Source organism: Hippopotamus amphibius, chromosome 2, assembly GCF_030028045.1.
Source record: "Hippopotamus amphibius kiboko isolate mHipAmp2 chromosome 2, mHipAmp2.hap2, whole genome shotgun sequence".
Lineage (NCBI taxonomy): Eukaryota > Metazoa > Chordata > Mammalia > Artiodactyla > Hippopotamidae > Hippopotamus > Hippopotamus amphibius.
The window spans coordinates 228,645,344-228,666,790 of NC_080187.1; the positions used below are offsets into that span (position 1 = coordinate 228,645,344).

The following is a 21,447-nucleotide window of genomic DNA, read 5'->3' on the forward strand; positions in this document are numbered from 1 at the left end:
TTTAGCTTATCATAGTCTGCTTTGTGGAACATGCCGAAACTTCACTGTGGAGAATCAGAATTTGGTAAAACTTTGATCCCATCTAAAAATGTTCAGTTACCAAACATTCTGGGGATATTTGTGGATAAGGTGGTCTTTGACTTGGACCTAGACAGCAAGCAGTGTAAGAAAGACGCTCCAGTGTGGTTAAATAATTTGTATTTCAGTTTAGTTAATTTAAATAGCATTAAAAAGTTCCAAGCTGTTTTCTAGCTTTCTGAATAGCACTGGGGAAAGTCCTAGGATGCTACTCAATCTGCTATGAAATAGTAAGATTGGACACTTGTGTAGCCTTTGGAAACTGACACTTTATTTTTAGCCCTGATATAGTCATACACTTTTCCTCCCAATTCCCAGAGATACTTAACTAGATTATTGTTTAACAAAATGAAACAAAATCAAAGAATGTTGTAAACATGTTCAAGTCCAGTAAGAAGCTATTCTCTCTCAGGACATTTTACAGCTTACTTTCTATTGGCTTTGTTCTCCCCACTGCTGGGTTCACTGGACAGGGAAATCTTTATGTCAGAAGGCTCCACGTTCCAGATGTCCTGGGCATACTCCTTAATTGTTCGGTCGCTGGAGAATTTCCCCGAGGCGGCTATGTTTTTGAGTACCGTGATATTCCAGGCCTTTGGATTCTGTAAAGAACACATGCGTCTGAGGCCCGGGGCCCGAGTGCCCCTCGAGCTGTATGACAAACATCCAGCCAAACGCATCCACGTACAATTTATGGGGAAGGTGACAAGAGTAAATTGTAATGATCACACAGGGCAGGCTGTGCTTGTCTCCTGCTAAGATCATGTTTCTCCAAAATGAAAAAGGAAGTATTTTCCCTCTCACGGAAACCCTGATCGGTAACCTCTGCCGCAGTTACAGTGCTTTGGCACGTAAGCCGTATTTCCCGTGCTTCACTGTGAAGAAAGGTACCTCCTCTCCCTTTAAACTGCAGGGGAAAGGGAGGCACTGACATTCACTAGATGCCACGTGAGAAATCAACCTTGTGGCTCACGGGCAAAGCCTGGAAAACTCTCCCCTAGAACGTTAGCTGTCCTGCAGGCAAACGATCCCGCAGGAGACTTTATCCACCGACTTCCCTTTTCTTGTTTTTTTCTGTAGATACTCCAGTAGGTTTATACTGAATCCCAAATACTCCACTGGAGTTGGAAAACAGGACCAATTAAGGTTTTGTCCTAAATAAAAAGATCTAAATAAAATACGTCTCTCTCATAATTTTATGTAAAAAATATAAGAAGCTATTTATTTTATAGCCTATGATTTTGTAAAGAACTCTTAGAAGGAGTTCAATGGAAATGCCCAGAATATTATTCGAAACCAACAGCAATGTATTATGGGCATTTAAAAGAAAACCTAAAACAGAGTGTGAAATTAGTTTATTCAGACTTTGGAAACTTACTAAACTAAGAAGAGAATAAGAGCGTCCTCTCTTCATGTTCTTTATCTAAAGGCATAATGACAGGACTTCCCAAACACAGGGGCCATGTTTTCTACGCCTCAACGATACAATTATTGTTAAGAGTAAAAGCTGCAGTGTGCACTTGTGAGCAAGAAAGATGCAGCCCAATGCTGGGCCTCCAGGTGAGCATCCTTTGGGTCAGGGCCATCGTTTGAACAGAAGGGACCATTGTGCAAAACTGACATTCACAGCTGTGCATGCCCTCACTCATATTTTCCTTTCCTGCTCTGTTTCACTTCTATTTCTTTTCCTCTACAGCCTTGCTACATTCAAGTGTGGGTTGAGGTCAGGAGGAAGGAGCCAGACGTGGCCTTTTTCTCCCCTCTGTCTCTGAGTTCCCGGAGGCGGAATGCAGCTGCTCTCTCCAGCGGTCAGGGAGCAGGAGGTGAGCCACTCCACTTAGCTCTAGCCTTGCCTCTCCTGGGGCAGTGTAGAAAGCTGGTTTACATACACTTTTGGGGGACTGGATTTGCTGTAAAGCAGCCCGGGCCCGGAGTGATCCTATTTTAAAACCCCAGTGGGATATCTGGGATGCTGTAGGAACTACCTTGTCACCTGGCCTTGGGACAGGAATAGAAATGTCAGTGCAGTATGCTTCTGTCGGAAGTAGTTACTGATGCATCCAAAGGGCAGCAGGTGCAGAGTTTATGGACTGCTGCTGTTCCGCTGTATGGTGGCTCTCTGGCTGGAGAGCCACCGTGGAGACCGTGTGGGCAAGGACAGCCGCCCCAGGAAGCCCAGGCTGGAGTCTTGGCACAGGGCCAGCCTCCGCCTGTATCTTTTCTTCTCTGGTTTCTGCAATTCACTAAAAGAGTCTTTCCTATCAGAGATATTTCCTATCAGAGACACCTTTCTGTATATTTACTGACTGTACCTAGAGGGCTGGGCTATTTGGTAAAGACGTGTAACTCTGCGTAACAAGGGTTCCTCACATGGCTCTAGCCCTTTTCTTTTCTTTTTCTCTCTCGCTCTCCCTTTCTTGCCTTGTCTTTTCTTTCCTCCCTCCCTTCCGCCCTTCTTTTCTTCCTTCCTTCCTTTCTTTCTTTCTTCTTTTTTCTCTTTCTTCCCTTCTCCTTCTTTCTCTCTCTCTTTCTTTCTTAGTATAGTCTTTCTTATTTCATTCCTTTTTCTCCTTTTTTTAATATTCAAATGTGGAACCTCCCCTCTTTCTATACAGCTATATCCTATTCATATAGAATAGAATATGTGCCACTCCAATAGGTAATCCAGGAGAGGTCCTTATTTTGCAATTTTCAAATACTAGGGGGTCCGTCCTTTCCCAGTAAACTAAGGCTCAGCCTGACAGTCATTTTAGCAGGTTTTTCAAATGCTGATGGTGATCCCACCCACTACCCGGTCAGAGTCTCTGGGGGCGGCAGGCACCTGTACTTTGAAACACCTGCTTGGTGATTCTGATGGGCTTCAGGTTAGGGCCCTGGCGCTAGACAGGCTCCCTGAGGGGCACTGGCTTTGTGCACGTAGGGACCTCAATGCCCAGCACGGTGCCTGCCGTGAAGGAGCCCCAGTGCCTCTCTGTTGAATAAATGAGTGGGTATAGTGGGTGTTTAATTTGTCTTTATACTGTTCGTTTCCAGGACATGCCTGCTGCATGGTGGGTGCTCAACAAACATTGCATTACTTGTGACTTTTTACTTGGATATTAAAAAACTTACACCCGTAACTAACGTGTCAAATCCCACGCTTTGCCTGAATTTGGGAACAGTCAGGTTTTGATCTGAAAAACCTAAAGGGCTGCCTCCCTCCCCATTTTTGATTGGTTAGCAGGGCCCTGTTATTTAGATTTAATACAAAGAAACCAAACTTTTAATGAACTGTTGGAAGCTGGTTTCCTTGGTCGGTCTCGGCCGTGCACTCACCATGTACAGCTGACTGACTTTTTCTTGACACTTGACGTAGGCTTCATAGTCTGCAAACACTTTAAACCTGTTTTTGTGATTAGAAGGAAAAACACAAAACAACGAAACGCTTGATTAACGGACGTGTGCTAAGATGCCATTGACGTTCTCTTTTGCTTAATGTCAAGCATGGCTGGCTTACAGGGCTGGTTCCCACCTGACATTCCTGTTCACAAGGGTTTCAACCAGCCCTCACCCTTTCTACCGGTCTGCCCACACGTAAGAATGGCATCACGTGGATGCATCTGAAAGCTGGGTACACCCGCGGAAGGAGGAAAAGAATACCAGATGTGTGGGTCTTGTTCTTAAGCCTTCCTAGCATTGTTGGTGGAGAATATCTAATTTTTCTTTCCAAACCTAGGTTAGCTTATCAGATCACAGATCTATGCTGATCTACATGGTTGCGGTGTCGTTGGTTTAAGATGTTCTCATGCCCTGTCCACAGCCCAAATAGCACCCTCTTCTCGCGGGAACTCACCTGTCATGATAAAATAGCATGTTGACTAAGTCTTTGAAGAGGTCAGGCTGCGTGGGAGAGAAGAAGCCCTTGTCAATTTGATCCATGGCCAGCTTTAGCTCTGGAAGTTTCTCGTAATATTCTTTGGCCTCATACCTGTCGGGGGGGGGGGGGGTAAGAAGGAAAGGTTCTGTCTGTGTGTGTGATCAACCACACACTAGACACTACAGCGGCTGTGAAAAATGCTTTCAGAAATAGTGGCATTTATAAAGTCACTACAGACGTCGACAGGGGTATAAATAATATTTAACTAGATCCTGAAATTGTCTTTCCGACTAAATTCGATCAGTTCCTGGGAACCAAAGACACTAAGGAGAGTAGATGATAAAAATCCTAGTCCCAGAGTGATCGTCTAATCTGGTAAAATACAGTAAGATTCATTTCAAAGCAGACTTTATGGCTCGAAACAAGCACGGTACAGTTGCTTTCTGGACCCACAGATGCCCAAATTTGTTGCTACTGAACAAAAATTTGCTCCCGAGGGTTGGGACGTATACTTGACACCCTCCAGATTTTGGGATCCCAGTGGTTCCTTTGAGCGGCCCTCTTTCTTTACTTCTTATGCGAATCCAGGTGAACAAACCTATCCAGGTATTAAGTGCAACAAGTATTCTGGGTGCATCTATACAACCAGGCCTGTCCTGTACCACATTTTAGTCCATCTCTTTGAGCTCTTAAAGGAACACTAGATGGTTTAAATTTTAGGCAAGAATTTCAACTACACACTGGTTCAGTTTTTTGCTCAAAATCAAAATCCCAGAGGCGGAGAAGTGGCTGGCAGGCCCATGAGGCCATGCCTGCCACGGCTGATAACACACAGCAACGAGACCTGTGTACCTGTGCCCAAGCTCCTCTTACTCTACCTCCTAGGTGTAACAAGACTCATCTGTGGTCAGGAGGGTCCCCTGACTCACGCGAGATGTTCTGCTGCCACTCTCACGGGACCTGCCTCGATGGGACACCTGGGTGGGCAGGCAGCCTCTTGGGGGGATACCTGCTCAACAAGCAGGACTGCTCTCTCACCCCCTCTTGTCCAGAGCAGCCACGTCCTCTATTCTCATGCCGAAGATGAACAGGTTCTCCTCTCCGGCTTCCTCGGCCATTTCCACGTTGGCCCCGTCCATGGTCCCGATGGTCAGGGCCCCGTTCAGCATGAACTTCATGTTGCCCGTCCCCGAGGCTTCGGTGCCTGCGGTGGAAATCTGCTCCGACAGATCTGTGGCTGGAATGACTGCAGACAAGGCATTAGTGACTGCATCTCTCTGGATCTGCTCGTGTGGCATCCGAGCGTTCATCTAGCCGGCCTGCTCTAATCGTTAAAGTAGTACGTATACATCAAGATAAACGATCAAATGGTGCAGGACGGATCTCACTCTTGCCCTCGACTCTGGCAACCACTTTTGCCAATTTTTGATGTGCTGTCTTGGTGGTTCTGGCCACAGTGCTAAGTAACTATATGCTTACACTACTCTTCCGTGGCCTATAAAGAGGATCTACTGACTCTCTGCTATAAAAGTGGACAAAATTCATATTTTACGGCAAGACGAGAAAAATTTAAACATGAAAAATCTTCTCTGCCCTTGGGCCTCCTCTCTCCCCTCTGCTGTGCATTGTGTACCTGTATTATGCGTGGACCAAACCTCCCATCGGCAGAAATAGCTGCTCAACCATAAAGAGCAACGTTCTCCTAGCACCAAGGAGACAGCTCCTCAGAAGACAACACTCCTTCCTGAGCCTGTAAGGGGTCACGATGACCCACCACTCTGTACCTACACACCTGGGTCGCGTAAGCTGTGGATAACACGGCATTTAATGTAGAGCCCTCTGTCTCAAAAAACATATGTAACTGCTTTGCCTTCTACTGGGCAGGACAGTTCTTAGGCTGTCTCATCTGCTGTTCCTGGGTTATAATCCTCAGTGTGGCTGGAATAAAATTTTCCGCTCCTCTCTTAGGTCGGCTGGTTAATTGTTTCATCAGCACCACATTTCTCTTCTCCCCCTTCTTTCAGTTTTTGTTATGGTTTGATTTTTATTTCTTCTATTTTATAACTTTATAAAATATATGGAAACGACTCTTTCTTGACCCTTAAAATTCAGAATCTCTGCTGGCCCCTCTTTTGCAATCTGAGGAAACTGGATCGTGTCATTCTTCCACTTCTTCCGTCCACTTTCACTGCAGGGAAGTAAGGTGTGCCAGGGGCCTGGGCTGTGCCAGGGGCCAGACCTTTCAGCCTGATTCACACAGAAATGTGTGCTGCCTGCAGCATCCCTCCCCTGCCCCCACAGGACCAATTCTCTGTTTTGCTTTGAGAGCTTATTTGTGGATTAGACATATCTTCATTTGCATCCATAAAAATCTGGCTCTTTTTTTCTTTATGCGGACAGTTCTTAAGTTGTAATGTCAGAGGACCCAAAAACACCTCAAAAAGAGAAAGGTTCCTTTTCAGTGTGGGGAAAGGGTGAACATACAGTTGGCATTTGCATGTGGATGGTGCTTTGTGATGTAAATAAGTAAAGGTCCCAGTGGAAGAGAAAGGGATGTAGGCTCCTTGCCAGTCTGGCGGTCTGCACGGGGGAACTCCATCCTTGCTCTGAGTGCCTATCTGAAGCACATCTAAACCTAGGGCTTTGGCAGCCTGACATCTGCCCTCATTTCCTGTTGCCCCATGAGCAAATGACAGCCCTTCTTTCCATGAAAGGACCAGAGGAATATCTGGGGACTGGGGCTTTGGTGTTCTACTGCAAAACTGGGGCTGGGAACTGAAGAGCTTGTTTTTCCTTTTGTAGAGCACAGTCTGTACTTTACCAAAACCTCAGGGCCCCCTCCTCTAGCACCCAGCTCTGACCAGCTGGGAGGAAAACGTGCTTGCAAATGTAACCTCTGATGTAGACTCTGGGGACAGTCATCTCAATGTCAGCTGGCTCACCTTAAACATTCTTAGCTTAAGGGTCTTACTCTGCCTAAGAGGGACACCTTCTATCCTGAGTCACTGGCTGCTGAGGTCAGCTGCTCCGTTTTGCTCTGACGGGTAATCCATCCCTAGAGCGTGTCCTGGCCCCGCGTGGTTTGTGAGGACGGCACTACCTTTTTCAGCCAGAGACACTCTGTAGTTCTCCAGGAAGATGAGTTTCAGCTTGCTTCCCACCACAGGGTCGTTGTTCACCACCTCTGCCACGGACGTGATCAGCTTTATGATCAGTTTGGCCATGTGATATCCCGGGGCCGCCTTGGGGGAGGGTGTGGACACACGACAGAATGCAGGCACGATGAAGTGGGGAAACGGCAAGACGCCAGAGCCCCCCCGTCCCCAGGGAGGAGAAGCAACTCACCTTGCCGCCGATTATAACTGTTCTGGGCACGAAGAGCTTCTTCGGGTCTTTCTTAATGCCTGCAGAGGACGGAGAAGGGGATGGAGCAGAGGGCAGCGGGCGGCCGGGCCCGTGAGCCCCCCGCCTCCGGGCGGCCGGGCGCGGGCCTGACTCACGGTTGTACATGGTGACCACGTGCAGGCAGTTCAGCAGCTGCCGCTTGTACTCGTGGATCCTCTTGACCTGCACGTCGAACATGGAGGCCGGGTTGATCGTCACGTTGTACTCCTTCTCCAGGAACTGAGAAAACTTCAGCTTGTTCTCCTGTGGAGACAGTGCGTGGGGTCGGGGCCCTCCCGGCTCAGGAGCACGGGGCGGGCGGGCTGCTTTTAAACGCGGGGTACCCTCCGAGCACGTGCTGCCCGGGCGGGAGGCCACCCCGGGGAGCCGCACCTGCTTCACGTTGGAGAGCTCGCGGAGGAAGAGGTCATCACCCAGGAAGCTGTTCAGCCTCGTCAGCTGGCTCAGGTCCTTCACGTAGTCCTCCCCGATTTTCTTTCAGTGGAAAGGAGAAGGTGACGTGCATCCGGGAAGGCAGTCAGACTGTGGGGAGCGCCGCCGTTCCCCTAAAACCCCCACCCCACAGCACACATAGGCCTCCTTCACAGAAGACCCCAGACGCGCCGTGCGGGAAGAACACCTGCTGCACGAGCACTCTCCGCGGTGCTGCGTTCAACACAGGAGATCTGCCTACAAAGGGTGACAGAACCCCCAGGTTCTGCTGCTTATTTACATGACCTCTGTCACCCTCTTATTAAATAGCGGTACCATCTGCGTGTCACGTGAGCAGGAAGCAGGACCCGCTACATAACGTGGGGGCCTCTTTTCCTGAAATGAAGGACTGTAAGGCGGCCACAGCGGAGGAGGGAGCCAGGCGCGGAGCCCGTGGGGCTGCACGAGCCGCCGGCCTGGAGGGGAGGCCCGCACGGCCGCATCCCGGCTGCGCACATCACCCGGCCTGGAGGGGAGGCCCGCGCGGCCGCATCCCGGCTGCATCCCGGCTGCGCACATCACCCGGCCTGGAAGGGAGGCCCGCGCGGCCGCATCCCGGCTGCGCACATCACCCGGCCTGGAGGGGAGGCCCGCGCGGCCGCATCCCGGCTGCGCACATCACCCGGCCTGGAGCGGAGGCCCGCGCGGCCGCATCCCGGCTGCGCACATCACCCGGCCTGGAGCGGAGGCCAGCGCGGCCGCATCCCGGCTGCGCACATCACCCGGCCTGGAGGGGAGGCCCGCGCGGCCGCATCCCGGCTGCACACATCACCCGTGCCCCCCGTGCCTCCCGCACGCCGCTCCGTGCCCGCTTACCTCCGCTATCAGCTCAGCCAGCCCCGGGTTGCAGAGCAAGAGCCAGCGCCTGGGCGTGATCCCGTTGGTTTTATTCTGAAACTTGTCTGGGTCGAGCTCACTGAAGTCCTTGAATCTGGAGACGGAAAGAGACGCATCACTGACCTTGGCGGGAGCGGCAGGTTCCTGCATGCTGGATGAAGTTCCGAGTTACACTGAAGAAGCCACGTGTAGGCTTAGATTAAATAAAAGTGGAGGGAGGGGCTCACAGAAGCTATGGCTGTCCTTCTACACAGAAATCAATTCAAAGTAATTACAAGAAAAAAATCCAGTCTGATCACCTCCATATGAGTTCCTGGCACTTACAAATACGTCGGGCTTTTGAGCAGAATAGTTTTTTTTGTTCATGTTTCTAAGGCTAGAATTATCATGGTTCAGAGAGGAAGGCCTTTTCTTTTCCTTTTAGAGAAGGGTTCTTTGTATGGAAGAAGATACTTTTAAACATTTAATGGGGCCTTTCGTCATCTCCAACAGCAGCCCTGCATTCACTAGCACCGCCCCTTAGCTGAGCGCTGTGAGACCCTCTACGACAGGATGCGGGCTCACACTTGGGTCTTCACGATGTCTGAGTGAATTTTAGCCACCCCATTCACAGCGTGGGAGCCCACGATGCAGAGGTGGGCCATGTTGATCCTTTTGCCTCCATCCTCTTCTATCAGGGACATCCTTCTCAGACGGTCAACATCTTTAGGAAACAAGGCGGCAATTTTCTAGGCAAAGGAAGAGAAAGACCGTCCTGGTCACTCAGGCTTCCGGCAACCCTGGGATAACGCCATTCACTTCCCAAGCAACGTCTCTGATGGAGCAAATATGAAACTCCGCTCTCACAGAGAGGGGCTGGGTTAGCCCTAGGGAGATGACGTTCCCTCCGTTTTAGTATTTTCAAAAAAGGTGTCGTTAACAGAGCCCCAGCCAGACTTGAATGCTTTTGATGTATCAGAGATTGAAAGCTGTTTGGGTCTCAAGCTTGGTAAGAGGGAAGACTGCGGCCACCCTTCGCATCTCTAGACCTCCTTCTCAAAAGGGTTACGAGTCTGTCTAAGTGACTTACGTCTAAATGCTTCTGATTTATTTCGTAAATGATTTGCAAATGTCGAGGAAGCAACTTCTCCACCAGCGCTACAGGCCAGCGCTCCAAGGCTTCCGGGAGCACCGTGTGGTTGGTGTAGGCGAAGGTCTTCTGGGTGATCTCCCACGCCTGGACGGGGGAAGAGGGGGCTCAGCTGCTTCCCTCTGCAGGAGAGGCTGCCCGAAGTTGCAACCCCTTGCACAGGCCGAACATTTCCTCAGCTCCCGCCCGCCTGCACCAGGACAATTCTATCTGTACGTATAGAGTTAGACACAATTCCCCGAGGTTCCTGAATGGTCCAGGTAACGGGAACATGTATTTGGGGGGAAAAAAGAAAAGTAAAATTGTCTGATAAAACTTAGGACAGCACGTAGGACGGCATGTGGATAAATCTCCTGTTATTCTTTGTCTTTTACTTATTACAAAAACAAAACTTAAGAATGAAAAGGAACGTTCTGAGAAAGTACAAAGTATGTTTAAAGTCCATGAGGACGCTTTCAATTGGCTGTATTCTGAGGCTAGACAGTTTAACTTAGAATCCTTTCAGACACAAAAATGGCAAACACAACATAAGCCTTCACACAGCTCCTGAGCGGCGTCCCAGGAGGACTGTTAGTTTACTTCTTAGTCTTCCTCCCTGTAAGGCGGTGAGAACTGAGAAACGCCAGCACCAGGGCAAAGTGTGCCCTTCATCCTTGGCAAGTCAGCAGCAGTAACTTCTTTTGAAAAATGGTAAAAGGAGCTTTGGGCAGGCTCTCTTAACCACACATATCCTGGTCAATCAAAGGAAAAAAGAAGCCAAACTATTCAGACCTCGGACCAGGGCAGCTTCTCAATATCCACAAAAATCCTCATGAGCTCAGGGATGGCGAGGGCCGGGTGCGTGTCATTCAGCTGGATGGCGACCTGCATGGGGAAAAGAGAGCGGGGTGCAGGTGACGGACGGCCGAGGTCCCTCTCCTCACCCGTCCCTCCTCCACGCGCCAGACAAAATGTGTACCTTCCACGCGACGCGTCGAGGGTACTGAGGCGCCTCAACTGTCTCGCTTTTTATTGGAGTATGGTTGATTTAGAACATTGTGTGAGTTCCAGGTGTACAGCGTAGCGACTCCGTTACATATATATACTTTTCAGATTTGTTCCCATTATAGGTTATGACAAGATATTAAGTCAATTGCCGGTGCTACACAGGAAATCCTCGTTGCTTATCTTACTGATGTAGAGCAGTGTGTATCTGTTACCCCATACTCCTTATCTGCTCCCTCTGCGCCCTTAGGTAACCACAGGTTTGTTTCCTATGTCTGTCAGTCTGTTTCTGTTTTGTATACAGATACTCAGATCCTTTCGCACTGAGACAGAGGGGTAAGTCTGAGACGAAGTCCCCCTCCCCTCACTTGTTCCCGCCTGTCTTCAGACTGAATACTTGCCTGATCTGGGAAGGCATCAAACGCAGTTCCGGCACTACTGCTGGAGCCAAACTTAGAGGCTTTGAAACGTCGGATGACATCTTGCAAGGTGGCAGCCACCACAAAGTACTCCTGCTTCAATCTTAGCTCCTTTCCTTCAAAAAACTTCAAGCCAGAGAGACTGAGTGAGAGAGGGCTCACATTGCGTGGAGTGGCCAGAGCGCGGCTGGTGGCCGCTAGCAGGGGACTGGAAGGTAAAGCCCATGGAGGGCTGGTGGAAGATGGTGCGTTGAATGCCAAGCATTGGCCTCTTGAAACTCCATGGAAGGGACAGGAAAGGGACTTTAAAAGGGCATCCTGATAAAGGATGAAGGGAATGGACAGAAGACAACTGCAACAACTTTTTAGAAGCTGAAAAACAGATGAATAAATGGTAATTGAACCAGAAGACACAGGGACGCTGCATCCTGGCCTGGTGGTGGCGAAGAGCCAAAGGAACAACCCAGTGCATACACTGAAGCTCGCAAGAGGCCCAGGAACGGTCAGCGTTGGGCGCCTTTAGACGTAGGGGTGACGAGGGGGTGGTATCAGGTTAGGTGAGAGCCTAAAAAGCAGCTGGCCTTAGACCTCATTTCCAGTTCCCTCAATTGAACAATCTCCTTTGCCAACTCAGGCAGAAGCTGGAGGTCTGCTCTCTGAAGATGATGGTAAAACAAGGGCCTCTGGACTGCAGGGAAGCAGGTGCAGTTAGAGGCAGGGGTACCATCCCTTACTAAAAATGGGGGAAGAGGGTCAGTGGACGTTTATGTGCTGAATGCTGATACAGTCAGCCTTCTTCTCCCAGCCGAATTTGAGTCAGTGTTAATTCCACCAGGAAAGAAGCTGCAGGCATCTTCTCTAGGGAATTTGACTGGCCCAGGAGGGAGGACCTAAAGACATGGACATGAGGAGCTCCACCAGGAAACGGCCCCAGCAGGTCACAGGAGAGGGAAGCCAAGTAGATAAATCCCAACCAAAAGTGCACAGAGTCCCCTGAGCGTGTTGGTACCTCTCTCTTAAATTTTAGTGGGCAGCTGAGGATAGTTAGACATCTAAGAAAAACTTCTAAAAGACATTAAAATAATACAAGACAACTTAGAGGAAATAGGCATTAGAGAAAAGAATGATTATAAGAATACTATTAGCTGTTGTATTCAAGAAATAATAAGGGGACTTCCTAGGTGGTGCAGTGGTGCAGAATCCGCCTGCCAATGCAGGGGACACGGGTTCAAGCCCTGCCCCGGGAAGATCCCACATGCCTCCGAGCAACGAAGCCCGTGCACCACAGCTGTTGAGCCTGTGCTCTAGAGCCCGTGAGCCACAACTATTGAGCCCGTGTGCTGCAACTATTGAAGCCCATGCACCTAGAGCCCGTGCTCCACAACAAGAGAAGCCACTACAATAAGGAGCCCACGCACCACAATGAAGAGTAGCCCCCGCTCGCAGCACTTAGAGAACGCCTGTGTGCAGCAACGAAGACCCAACACAGCCAAGAAATAAATAAAATAAATAAATAAATTTATATATAAAAAAAAAAAGAATAAGGGACTTCCCTGGTGGTCCAGTGGTTAAGACTTTGCCTTCCAATGCAGGGGGTGTGGATTTGATCCCTGGTTGGGGAGCTAAGATCCCACATGCCTCATGGCCAACAAAACCAAAACATAAAACAGAAGCAGTACTGTAACAAATTCAATACAGACTTTAAAAATGGTCCACTTCAAAAAAATCTTAAAAAAAAAAAAGAAAAAGAAGATGCTTTAAGAAAATATCTAGAGCAAAAAACAATTTCTTAGAAATTAAAACATGATAGCCAAAATGAAAAACCCAATAGAAAGACTGGAAGAAAGAGTTGTGAGTGCTCAAAAGGTGAGCAAGAAGAAAAAGAGGAGATAAATAGAAGAAAAAAGGTAAGAAAACTAAAGAATCCGTTGAGGATGTTTAATAATTCCAGACCATTTCTCAGAAAGCCGTAGTCCTGTGTCCCCAGACTGAAAGGGTACCCAGGCGTAATGAGTGAAAGCAACACCCAAAACCAGGAGATTAAAAAAAAACTTTGAGTCTTCAGTATCCAGGCGAACTACCCATGTGAGGGCAAAATAAAGACATTTTCCAACATGCAAGGTCTCAAAAAAATTGACCTCCCATGCAGCCTTTCCTAGGAATCCCCAAGCATGTGTGCTACCAAAGCAAGGGAGCAAACAGAAAGGCCTGGGGTCCTGGAAACAAATGACCCCACAGAGCACATGAGTTCAGAGGTGCTCAGAACACTGGGAAAAGCTGATCCCAAGATGACAGTGGAGCAGCCAATCAGGAGAGGCCCAGAAGAGACTTCTAAAGGACGGAGTCACTGAGAATACCTGCGGTGTTTGAGTACGTTGAGAGGAAATTTCTACAACGGGGGTACAGTGTAGGGTCAACTGGGGAAAAGTACTCAGAAGACTGAGCAAACAAAGAAAAGAATTACTAACTCCAGCAGAGGAAAACTTCTTAAGGAAAGGAAGAATAATCATGAGATGATGACGTGTATGTGCTGAGATCAGCTGCCTGTAGCACCGACAGGGTCAGAAAAATTTAAACACGAACTGAAGGGCTAGTGAAAATTATTATGTGATTATGTGGAGACACAGGGGCATAGGAAACGAGTTTGTGTGATGGGGGTGGAAGTATGTGGGAGGAAGTGAGCTAAATTCTCATCTTCAGTAGCACGGAGTCAATAAACAAGTGAAAAAAGAGGAAAATCACGAAGCAGCAGGAGCAGCATGTCATCAGGAATAGGGAGGTAAGTATCCAGAAAAACAGTTAAAAGCAAGGGGACGTCGTTGCTTTGGGGAGGTGGGAAGTGGGAGGCTGTGATTTTATAGTAAGCCGCAAAGAACGGCTTTTCACTTTAAATTGTGTGCATGTACAACTTTGATAAAAACTTAAAAACCAGATTAAAAATTAAAAGCCATTAATAGGAAACTGTCTGGATTGATACTACCAATGGGAATTTATAGGTGGTAGAATTTGGAATTTTTTTTTTACTTGGTAGTCTTTTATAATGCTTATATTTCTTTTTCTAATAGCATGTTTCATGGTAAAAAAAAATAAAATCATTATTCTAAAAAAAGCATATGAATCCATCCACAATGAATTTAAACATTTAGTGAGTTAGGGAATTTTTAATGTGCTAGAAATAAAATGATTAAACATAATCACTAACCTCAGTAAGTTCCAACAGACATACAAACAAGGCTTGAAATAAAATATGACAGTTTTTTAAAAAAATTTCTGTTGTATTTAAGTATATACACAGTATTCTGGGAGCCTGAATACGCAGGTGATTCTTTATCTGAGCTCTGAAAGATGAGTAGGCATTTAAGGTGAGCACAGAGGACCAGAGTATTCCCTGCAGGCAGAGGAAGCCTGGGCAAAGCATGGAGGGGAGAAAGAACAGGACAAATGATCTTATATAGCTGGGACCTCGCTGCCAGGGCAAGATCACGGAGGATGTGTCAGAGGACTCACGACCACATCCGTAAAGATACACCTAAGAGTCTGTACTTCTCTTAGGGGTGAGCAAAAGCCTTAAAGAATTTTAAGCAAAGAAAAAAAAACCTCATTAGTTGTGGAGTGAGGACTGGGGCAAGACTCTTGGAAGGCAGACGAATAGGGCTGTGGCCAAGCTGGGGAGTGGGAATGAGTTTGTTCTTGTGGTTACAGTACGAAAAAGATTTATCAACCTGTACTTAAAAACAAGTGTAACCCTGAGGGCTACCTTTTTTGCCCAATGAATTTAGTCAGCGTTGCACCCCATGCTAACCTAACAGGTGTTATCAATTGTTGTAGATGATTCTTTCCAAGTAAAGTTAGGTTTGGTCCTCACTGAAGATAGGAGGATGAAATCAAGCCCCTTCCAGTTAAACAATCCTGCAGGCTTGGGTTTGGCTAGGCAGTATGGCCCCAGTCACGGAAGGATTCTTATTTTAATTGACCTTGAAATAGAACAATCTTTTGCTTTTGGGTTACAGATTTCTCCCAAATGTACTGAAGTCACATTGTTTCTCCCAAAGGAAAAATAACATAAAGCACTAAGCTCCTGACTCCTTCTTGGAGGCGGGTTTAACACCAAGTGGACATCTGGTCTTAGGACCACTTACGTCCTAGTCCCCAAGATCCTTATTCTGCGGCATCTTTGTGGAGCAGAGTACTAAGCTGGTTGCTTCTGTGATTATCATTAAAAAAAAAATCATTGTAGCTTCCAGAAAATTATTTTACTCATAGAGAAGTTAGAGCCAAGTATATTTAAACCCAGGAAGAATCCACAGTAGTCATCCGAGATCCAATTCCAAGTGGTTTTCTTTCTTTTTAAACTAAGTTATTTTTAGTGTAAAATTAGGAATGATCACCTATAAAAAAAAGTTTAACGAGATAAATAAGTGGCATAAGAAACAAGCGTCTGCTCCTGGGGCTGTTCTGAGGTCCATGACCCCACCGGGCCTGGGGGCACAGGGGCAGAGGAGACCCAGGAGTAAGGGAAGAGCACAGGCAGGATACCTCCAGGGGCTTCTCATGCTGGGGATGGAATTTCTGTTTGGAAAAGAAGGACTGCTTCACCTATGCTTGCACCTCATCTTTTACATCCAGGTTTTGTTTCGAAATACATGTAGAGAGCCTCCCAAATAGTGGCTGGGTCACTAATCAAGGGTGAAACACCAATTCTGATTTCATGAATTGTACAAATTTGTTTTCCTTATGTGGGTGGGAGGGGAAATCTAGACAATTCAGGGAGAGATATGGAGATTACTCCTCACCAAAGGAAAAACACCAACATGAAGCATGTGCTTTAGGGCTCCTGGAACAGGTGTTTCTGAAGCAGGCTGCTTGTGTTTCCCCGAGAAAGCACGTGTCACCACTCACATTATCATTGGGATAGAGGACCCGGGAGATGTTCTCGGCCAGGTTCCGGTCCAGCACGGCCTGGATGTAGTCTCCAACGTTAACTGAGGGAGATGGTAGAAAAGTGAATAAACAGACAAGCCAGCCACTGCTTTCAGAAGCCCCTTGATCTTACCGGATGCTTGCTGGGTACCACGTGGGGTTCCTAAAATTCCTAAAAATGCAAAAGGATTTCAGCAGACCTTCCTGCTGTGATTCACCGGAGAGTGTAAGGGGGCGAGACTGAAGGACTGCTTTAACCATGCCCTCCATACCTGCTGCACGTAATGCTCAGTCACTAAAGAGTTCGCTCATATCAGAAACAGCTCAATTTGGTTCTAATGAGTGAACAGCAAGACTGAAGACACACGAGGAGAGGGAGCCCGTGCTGTACTCACAGTCTCTGAGGTTAAAGTCGTTGGGTGCCCGAGCAGACCAGAGGCGCATGGTGTTGACGGTGTTGTTCAGGTACCCAGGCACCGGCGTGTCATATGGAAGAGCAAGGACCACCTGTGGGTGAAAGCAAAGCAGCTGCTCACTGTTTCCCACGTGGATGACATAGATGGAACAGAGCTGGGAGACAGCAGCTAGAATCTGGTTCCTGGCTCCATCACCAACTCAGATCGCATGATCCCTAAACCAAGACGAGGGTCCCAGGGCTGGAGGGACCACGTGGGCCCACCTCCCATTGGAACAATCTGGATGGCTGGAACCGCCCAGTCGGACGGTCCTCTACCTTCTTTCCACGTTGACATCCCTTTGTGTCCCTTGCCCTGATCTGGACAGAGATCTTTCATATTTCAAGATCAAGCCATTGCTCTAAGAAGAGCAAAATGCGATGTGGACACAAAGTGGCAAATGTGAACCTGTACCCATTAAAAAGTAACAATCAGGATAAGTTTCATGTAGGTTATTCAATGACCTGATTTCAAATATGGTGAAAACGGAATAGGGAATTTATGGAGATAAATATTACATACGATGTTTAAAATGCTGTGCTCGATTTTTCAGAACTGCATGAATAAGAGTTATTCTGGTGATCTAACAAATCAGCTGATAATTAGCTGAGATGGGCCTACGAGGTGAGCTTTGGAAAATCTAGCTCAATATTTGTGACAGTCATGGAACTGGAGAAGAGCAGGAAGATGAACCTTGTCTCACGTGAATTTATAATTTATGAGGGAGATGACATAAGAATGAAGCTCTAAGGAAGGGGGATGACGGACAGATTGAATTGCAGGATGCTAGAGATGATGGAGTGCAGCTTGCTCCTCTTGGATATGAGGGGAAGGAGGCCGGGGAGGGGCTGACCCAAGGGCACAGTCAGCGGTAGTGCTGACACGTAATCACAGAGCTCTTTCATCTGGTCTGCTGAATTATGAAGGAGTGAAGCACTCTAGCCTGTATCCATCAATCACATACATGCAGTCGTGCTTTCATGACCAGCGTAAGCACAGAGGAAGAAATCACACTTATCTGAATATCTTTTACTGGAAAATAAAGGTCTCTGGAGTTTCTTAAGTCAAGTTGTGATTCAGCAGGAAACGTCATTTACACAGTGGGACTGAGTCTGGGTTCAAACAGGACGCGTCCTTCGGACCCTGGGAGCATCACTGAGGCAGCTGGGGCAGCGCGTGGCTCAGAGGTCCCTTGAGAGGACTTCAGGGAGAAGTTCCAGCTCAGAGCCCGCGGGAGGCCGTGCTTTCTCTGGGATGCCTCCATCCACGTGGTGGGCGCGTGAGAGCCGGGACGCCCCTGGGGAGCAGCGGCCCGTCAGCCAGGGCACGTGCCCAGAGCTGCACTGCAGCGTGAGGCTCTTCCTGGGAATCCTTTTTCCCTCTCTCTCTCACGGGGTCACACCTGCGTTGCAGTCTGATCGACGTCCCTCTTCCTCCTGTTCCCTTCCCCTTTATCTTTCACAGGCATTTCTGCAATAGATCACTTGCACTTCTAATTCCCGCTGCCGTCTGCTTCCCAGAAGGCTCGAAGTGGCACGAGAATGAAACAAATAGCTCAGTTTACTGGAAGCCCTCACAACAGGCAGACCCCAGGTCTGACCCCATGCTCTCCGACCTCACTGGCTACAGATCTGGGGCTGATCAGGCAATAGCATCAATCCATAGCGTTCTGCACAGGTTGGGTCCGCTCACCCTTTATTACATCCGCCCCCTAACCCTGCCTTTGTGGGCACAGAAAAACACCCTCTCTCTAACTGAATTTCTGGATATGTTATGAAAATGTCTAGAGGTGATTCGTAAATGCATCATCAGGTCATCATAAGGTCCTCAGTGGGACCTACAGAGTAAACAGAGTGCTTCCAGGATTGAGTGTGTAAACTGCGTCCGTTTAAACAAATCAGAAGCCGCTGGACGTTTCAGACACCAAACATGCTACTTTGATACCCCAAACGTGGGAATTCTTTGGGCATGTTAACAATTGATTTGTTGCAGTTCTCCCGATCACATCTGTAACCAACTGCAACCGAGACGGTGGTCTATTGTTCAACCAAAATAAAAGAGGCGGCAGCGGACAGAGGGAAACATCTTGAAATCACAGTATGAGTGTATTTCTTCTATCATTATATGTAACGACCTATTTTAGCTTCTAATCCATCACCTCATATGCTGAATAAATCATGTTCAGATAGGAAAAACTCTTCTAAAAAGCCTTACTTTTCTGAAGTGTGAATAGCTTTGCATGGGTTAGCAGAATAAAGCATCAGTTTAAAAGCCCGCTATGACGTGGGTCTTGATTCTTCTAAGACAAAACAAAGCATTTATTCATGGAGATTAGTCCACAAACCAACTGAATCTAGCACTGCAATACTGAATTCCGCCCCTGATTTTGCTATATGAGAACAACATTTCCTTGGTCTTTACCATTTAAGCTTTTAAAGAATGGCCAATGAGACTTCTTTTCTAGCCTAAGTCCAAATTTACTCAACAAATATCTCAGGCAGAGCCCCCAGCAACTGGACAATGCAATCCAGTAGTTCTTAGGGGTCATTTATCAGGACGTACGAGGACAGCAAAGCACAAACCTGAGGAGCTGAAAAGTAAATTGTTCAGTAACAGGGTAACATTCAAATCTAGTGGCAGGATAAATACATGTCCGTGGATTAAGTACACTTGGATTGACACCAGCCTTATTTCTCTAGAAGTGATCTGTCACACAATAACAGAGTACATTCTAAAATATTTTGCATTGTTTTTCTTGACGTTGTAATGAAGAAGAACTCTGGTCATCCTTTGAATAGATACTTCAGTTTAAAAATATTTACCCCTTAGAATTTACAAGTCAATGTGCATATATGGCAGTGGGGTGAGGAACGACATTTAACTTTACTCAGTCTTGGCTGGAGAACTAAGCGTGCTGGGGTTACAGACTCGATGGACCTCTGACAAAGCGGATGACAAAATGACCCTTGTAAGTCACTTGGCCTTGGGGAAGTCACGTCTCTCTTGGCCTCAGCTCCCTGGTCTCCAAAATGAGTGGGTTCCACTAAGAGAAGTAACAGATTTGTTTATAGAAATATACCCTATTATTCAACATACAACACTCTACACTCAATACAATATACACAGCGTACGCTGTGTCATCCTCTACACAGTGCTCAGTGTGAGGACTCTGGGAGTACCTGGGTGTCGATCCACTTGGTCCCTGTCTCGGTGTGCTCTACTCTTCCGTAGAAGTGAACAGGCAGCATGAACTCGGGGCGGGCCTTCTCCCAGGGGTTTCCATGCCTGAGCCAATCGTCTGCCTCTTCTATCTGCAAAAAGGACACGGCTTAGAATTTGCTTTTCAGGAGATGTGGACCTCGCCCTTCAACGATATCAAATGAAAAATATTTTTGACTGAGTCAGCTCGCGAATACTGTTTTGGCAACATGTTGGTTCTGTCAGTCTCAGTTCAGCTTTGCTACTGTCTTACAGCCTAAATCAACAACACTTGCTGACATTGCTCTAACTACTTTACACATATTATTGCATTGAATCCTCATAGCAACACTGTAGGAGGGAACTATGGCTTCTCCCTTTTTAAAGGAAATTGTCACTGGCTCAACGTTGCACAGATAGTAAATGATACAGATGAGATTTGATGGTGGGGTTGACTATGGGTTCTAAAGCCTGTCTTAACATCTGTGAATCCAATTGTCTAGCTTGAGGGAAAGAAAGAGGCCTCCAGGGATGTTTATTGCTGGACACCTGGACCTGATGGGTCCTACGTTATGGTTTCTGTCAAGAGCTTTGTGCCTAGAAAGCACAGAACCGGTTGAGAAAGGCTACTCATAGAAAGCTCCCTTAAGATAGCTTATTTCAGCATAGGTACAGAACACCATTACTTCTTTTGCTTCACTTTTTGAGTTGAAGTATAGTTGATTTATAATATCGTGTTAGTTTCAGGTGTACAGCATAGTGATTCAGCATTTTTGCAATTATACCCCCTTATAGGTTATTATAAGATAACAGGTGTAATTCCCTGTGCTACACAGTATATCCTTGCTGCGTCTCTATTTTACACACAGTAGTTTGTTAACCCCGTGTCCCCCGTTTGTCCCTCCCCTCTTCCCTCTCCCCTTTGGTAACCACAACTCACTGTATCTGTGAGTCTGTTTCTGTTCTGCATATACATTCATTTGCTTTATTTTTTAGATTCCACATATAAGTGATAACATACAGTATTTGTCTTGCTCTGTGACATTTCACTAAGCATAATATTCTTTAGGTCCATCCCTGCTGCTGCAAGTGGCAGGATGTAAGTCCTTTTTTATGGTTGAGTAATATTCCACCACATATATGCACCACATCTTCTTCACCCATTCATCTGTTGATGGGCACTTGGATTGCTTCCATGTCTTGACAACTGTAAGTAGTGCTGCTGTGAACACTGGGGTGCATGGATCTTTTTAAATTAGTGTTTTCATTTTTTCCAGATATATACTCAGGAATGGAATTGGTGGACCATATGGTAGTTCTATTTTTAGTTTTTTAAGGAACGTCCATACTGATTTCCATAGTGGCTGTACCAATTTACATTCCCACCAACAGAACTCATTTTGTAGTCTTTGCTTAATTTAATCCTTACGTAATTTGGATCTGAAAATGAACTATTATTATTTTTTAATTATTTTTTTGGGGGTACCCAAGTTCAATCATCTGTTTTTATACACATATCCCCGTAATGAACTATTATTTATAATTCATTTTGAAAGTAACATATACTAAAAGGTAAGGAATTTATTTTATTGACAATTTCAACATTTTCCCATGTATTTATGTCAATATATAACAAAATATTTCTTATAAAAATTTTAAAATCATAATTTGTATTTAGGGTATGCTGGACATCAA

The 21,447-nt window shown here is 46.8% G+C and overlaps 1 protein-coding gene across 1 annotated transcript in view; it reads right to left on the reverse strand.

The window, feature by feature from the left end:
* Positions 1-322: 322 nt before the first annotated feature.
* Positions 323-21,447, reverse strand: part of PYGL (glycogen phosphorylase L) — a 36,573-nt gene continuing 15,448 nt past the window's right edge. The window contains exons 5-20 of the mRNA XM_057723830.1: positions 19,734-19,865; positions 16,495-16,606; positions 16,079-16,161; positions 11,162-11,305; positions 10,548-10,640; positions 9,717-9,863; positions 9,212-9,375; positions 8,627-8,741; positions 7,712-7,813; positions 7,435-7,582; positions 7,280-7,338; positions 7,035-7,176; positions 4,973-5,180; positions 3,911-4,045; positions 3,394-3,460; positions 323-680 (exon numbers count right to left, since the gene is read on the reverse strand). Coding sequence (XP_057579813.1) covers positions 504-680; positions 3,394-3,460; positions 3,911-4,045; positions 4,973-5,180; positions 7,035-7,176; positions 7,280-7,338; positions 7,435-7,582; positions 7,712-7,813; positions 8,627-8,741; positions 9,212-9,375; positions 9,717-9,863; positions 10,548-10,640; positions 11,162-11,305; positions 16,079-16,161; positions 16,495-16,606; positions 19,734-19,865 — 2,028 coding nt within the window. The 3' untranslated portion in view covers positions 323-503. The remainder of the gene's footprint in view (positions 681-3,393; positions 3,461-3,910; positions 4,046-4,972; positions 5,181-7,034; positions 7,177-7,279; positions 7,339-7,434; positions 7,583-7,711; positions 7,814-8,626; positions 8,742-9,211; positions 9,376-9,716; positions 9,864-10,547; positions 10,641-11,161; positions 11,306-16,078; positions 16,162-16,494; positions 16,607-19,733; positions 19,866-21,447) is intronic.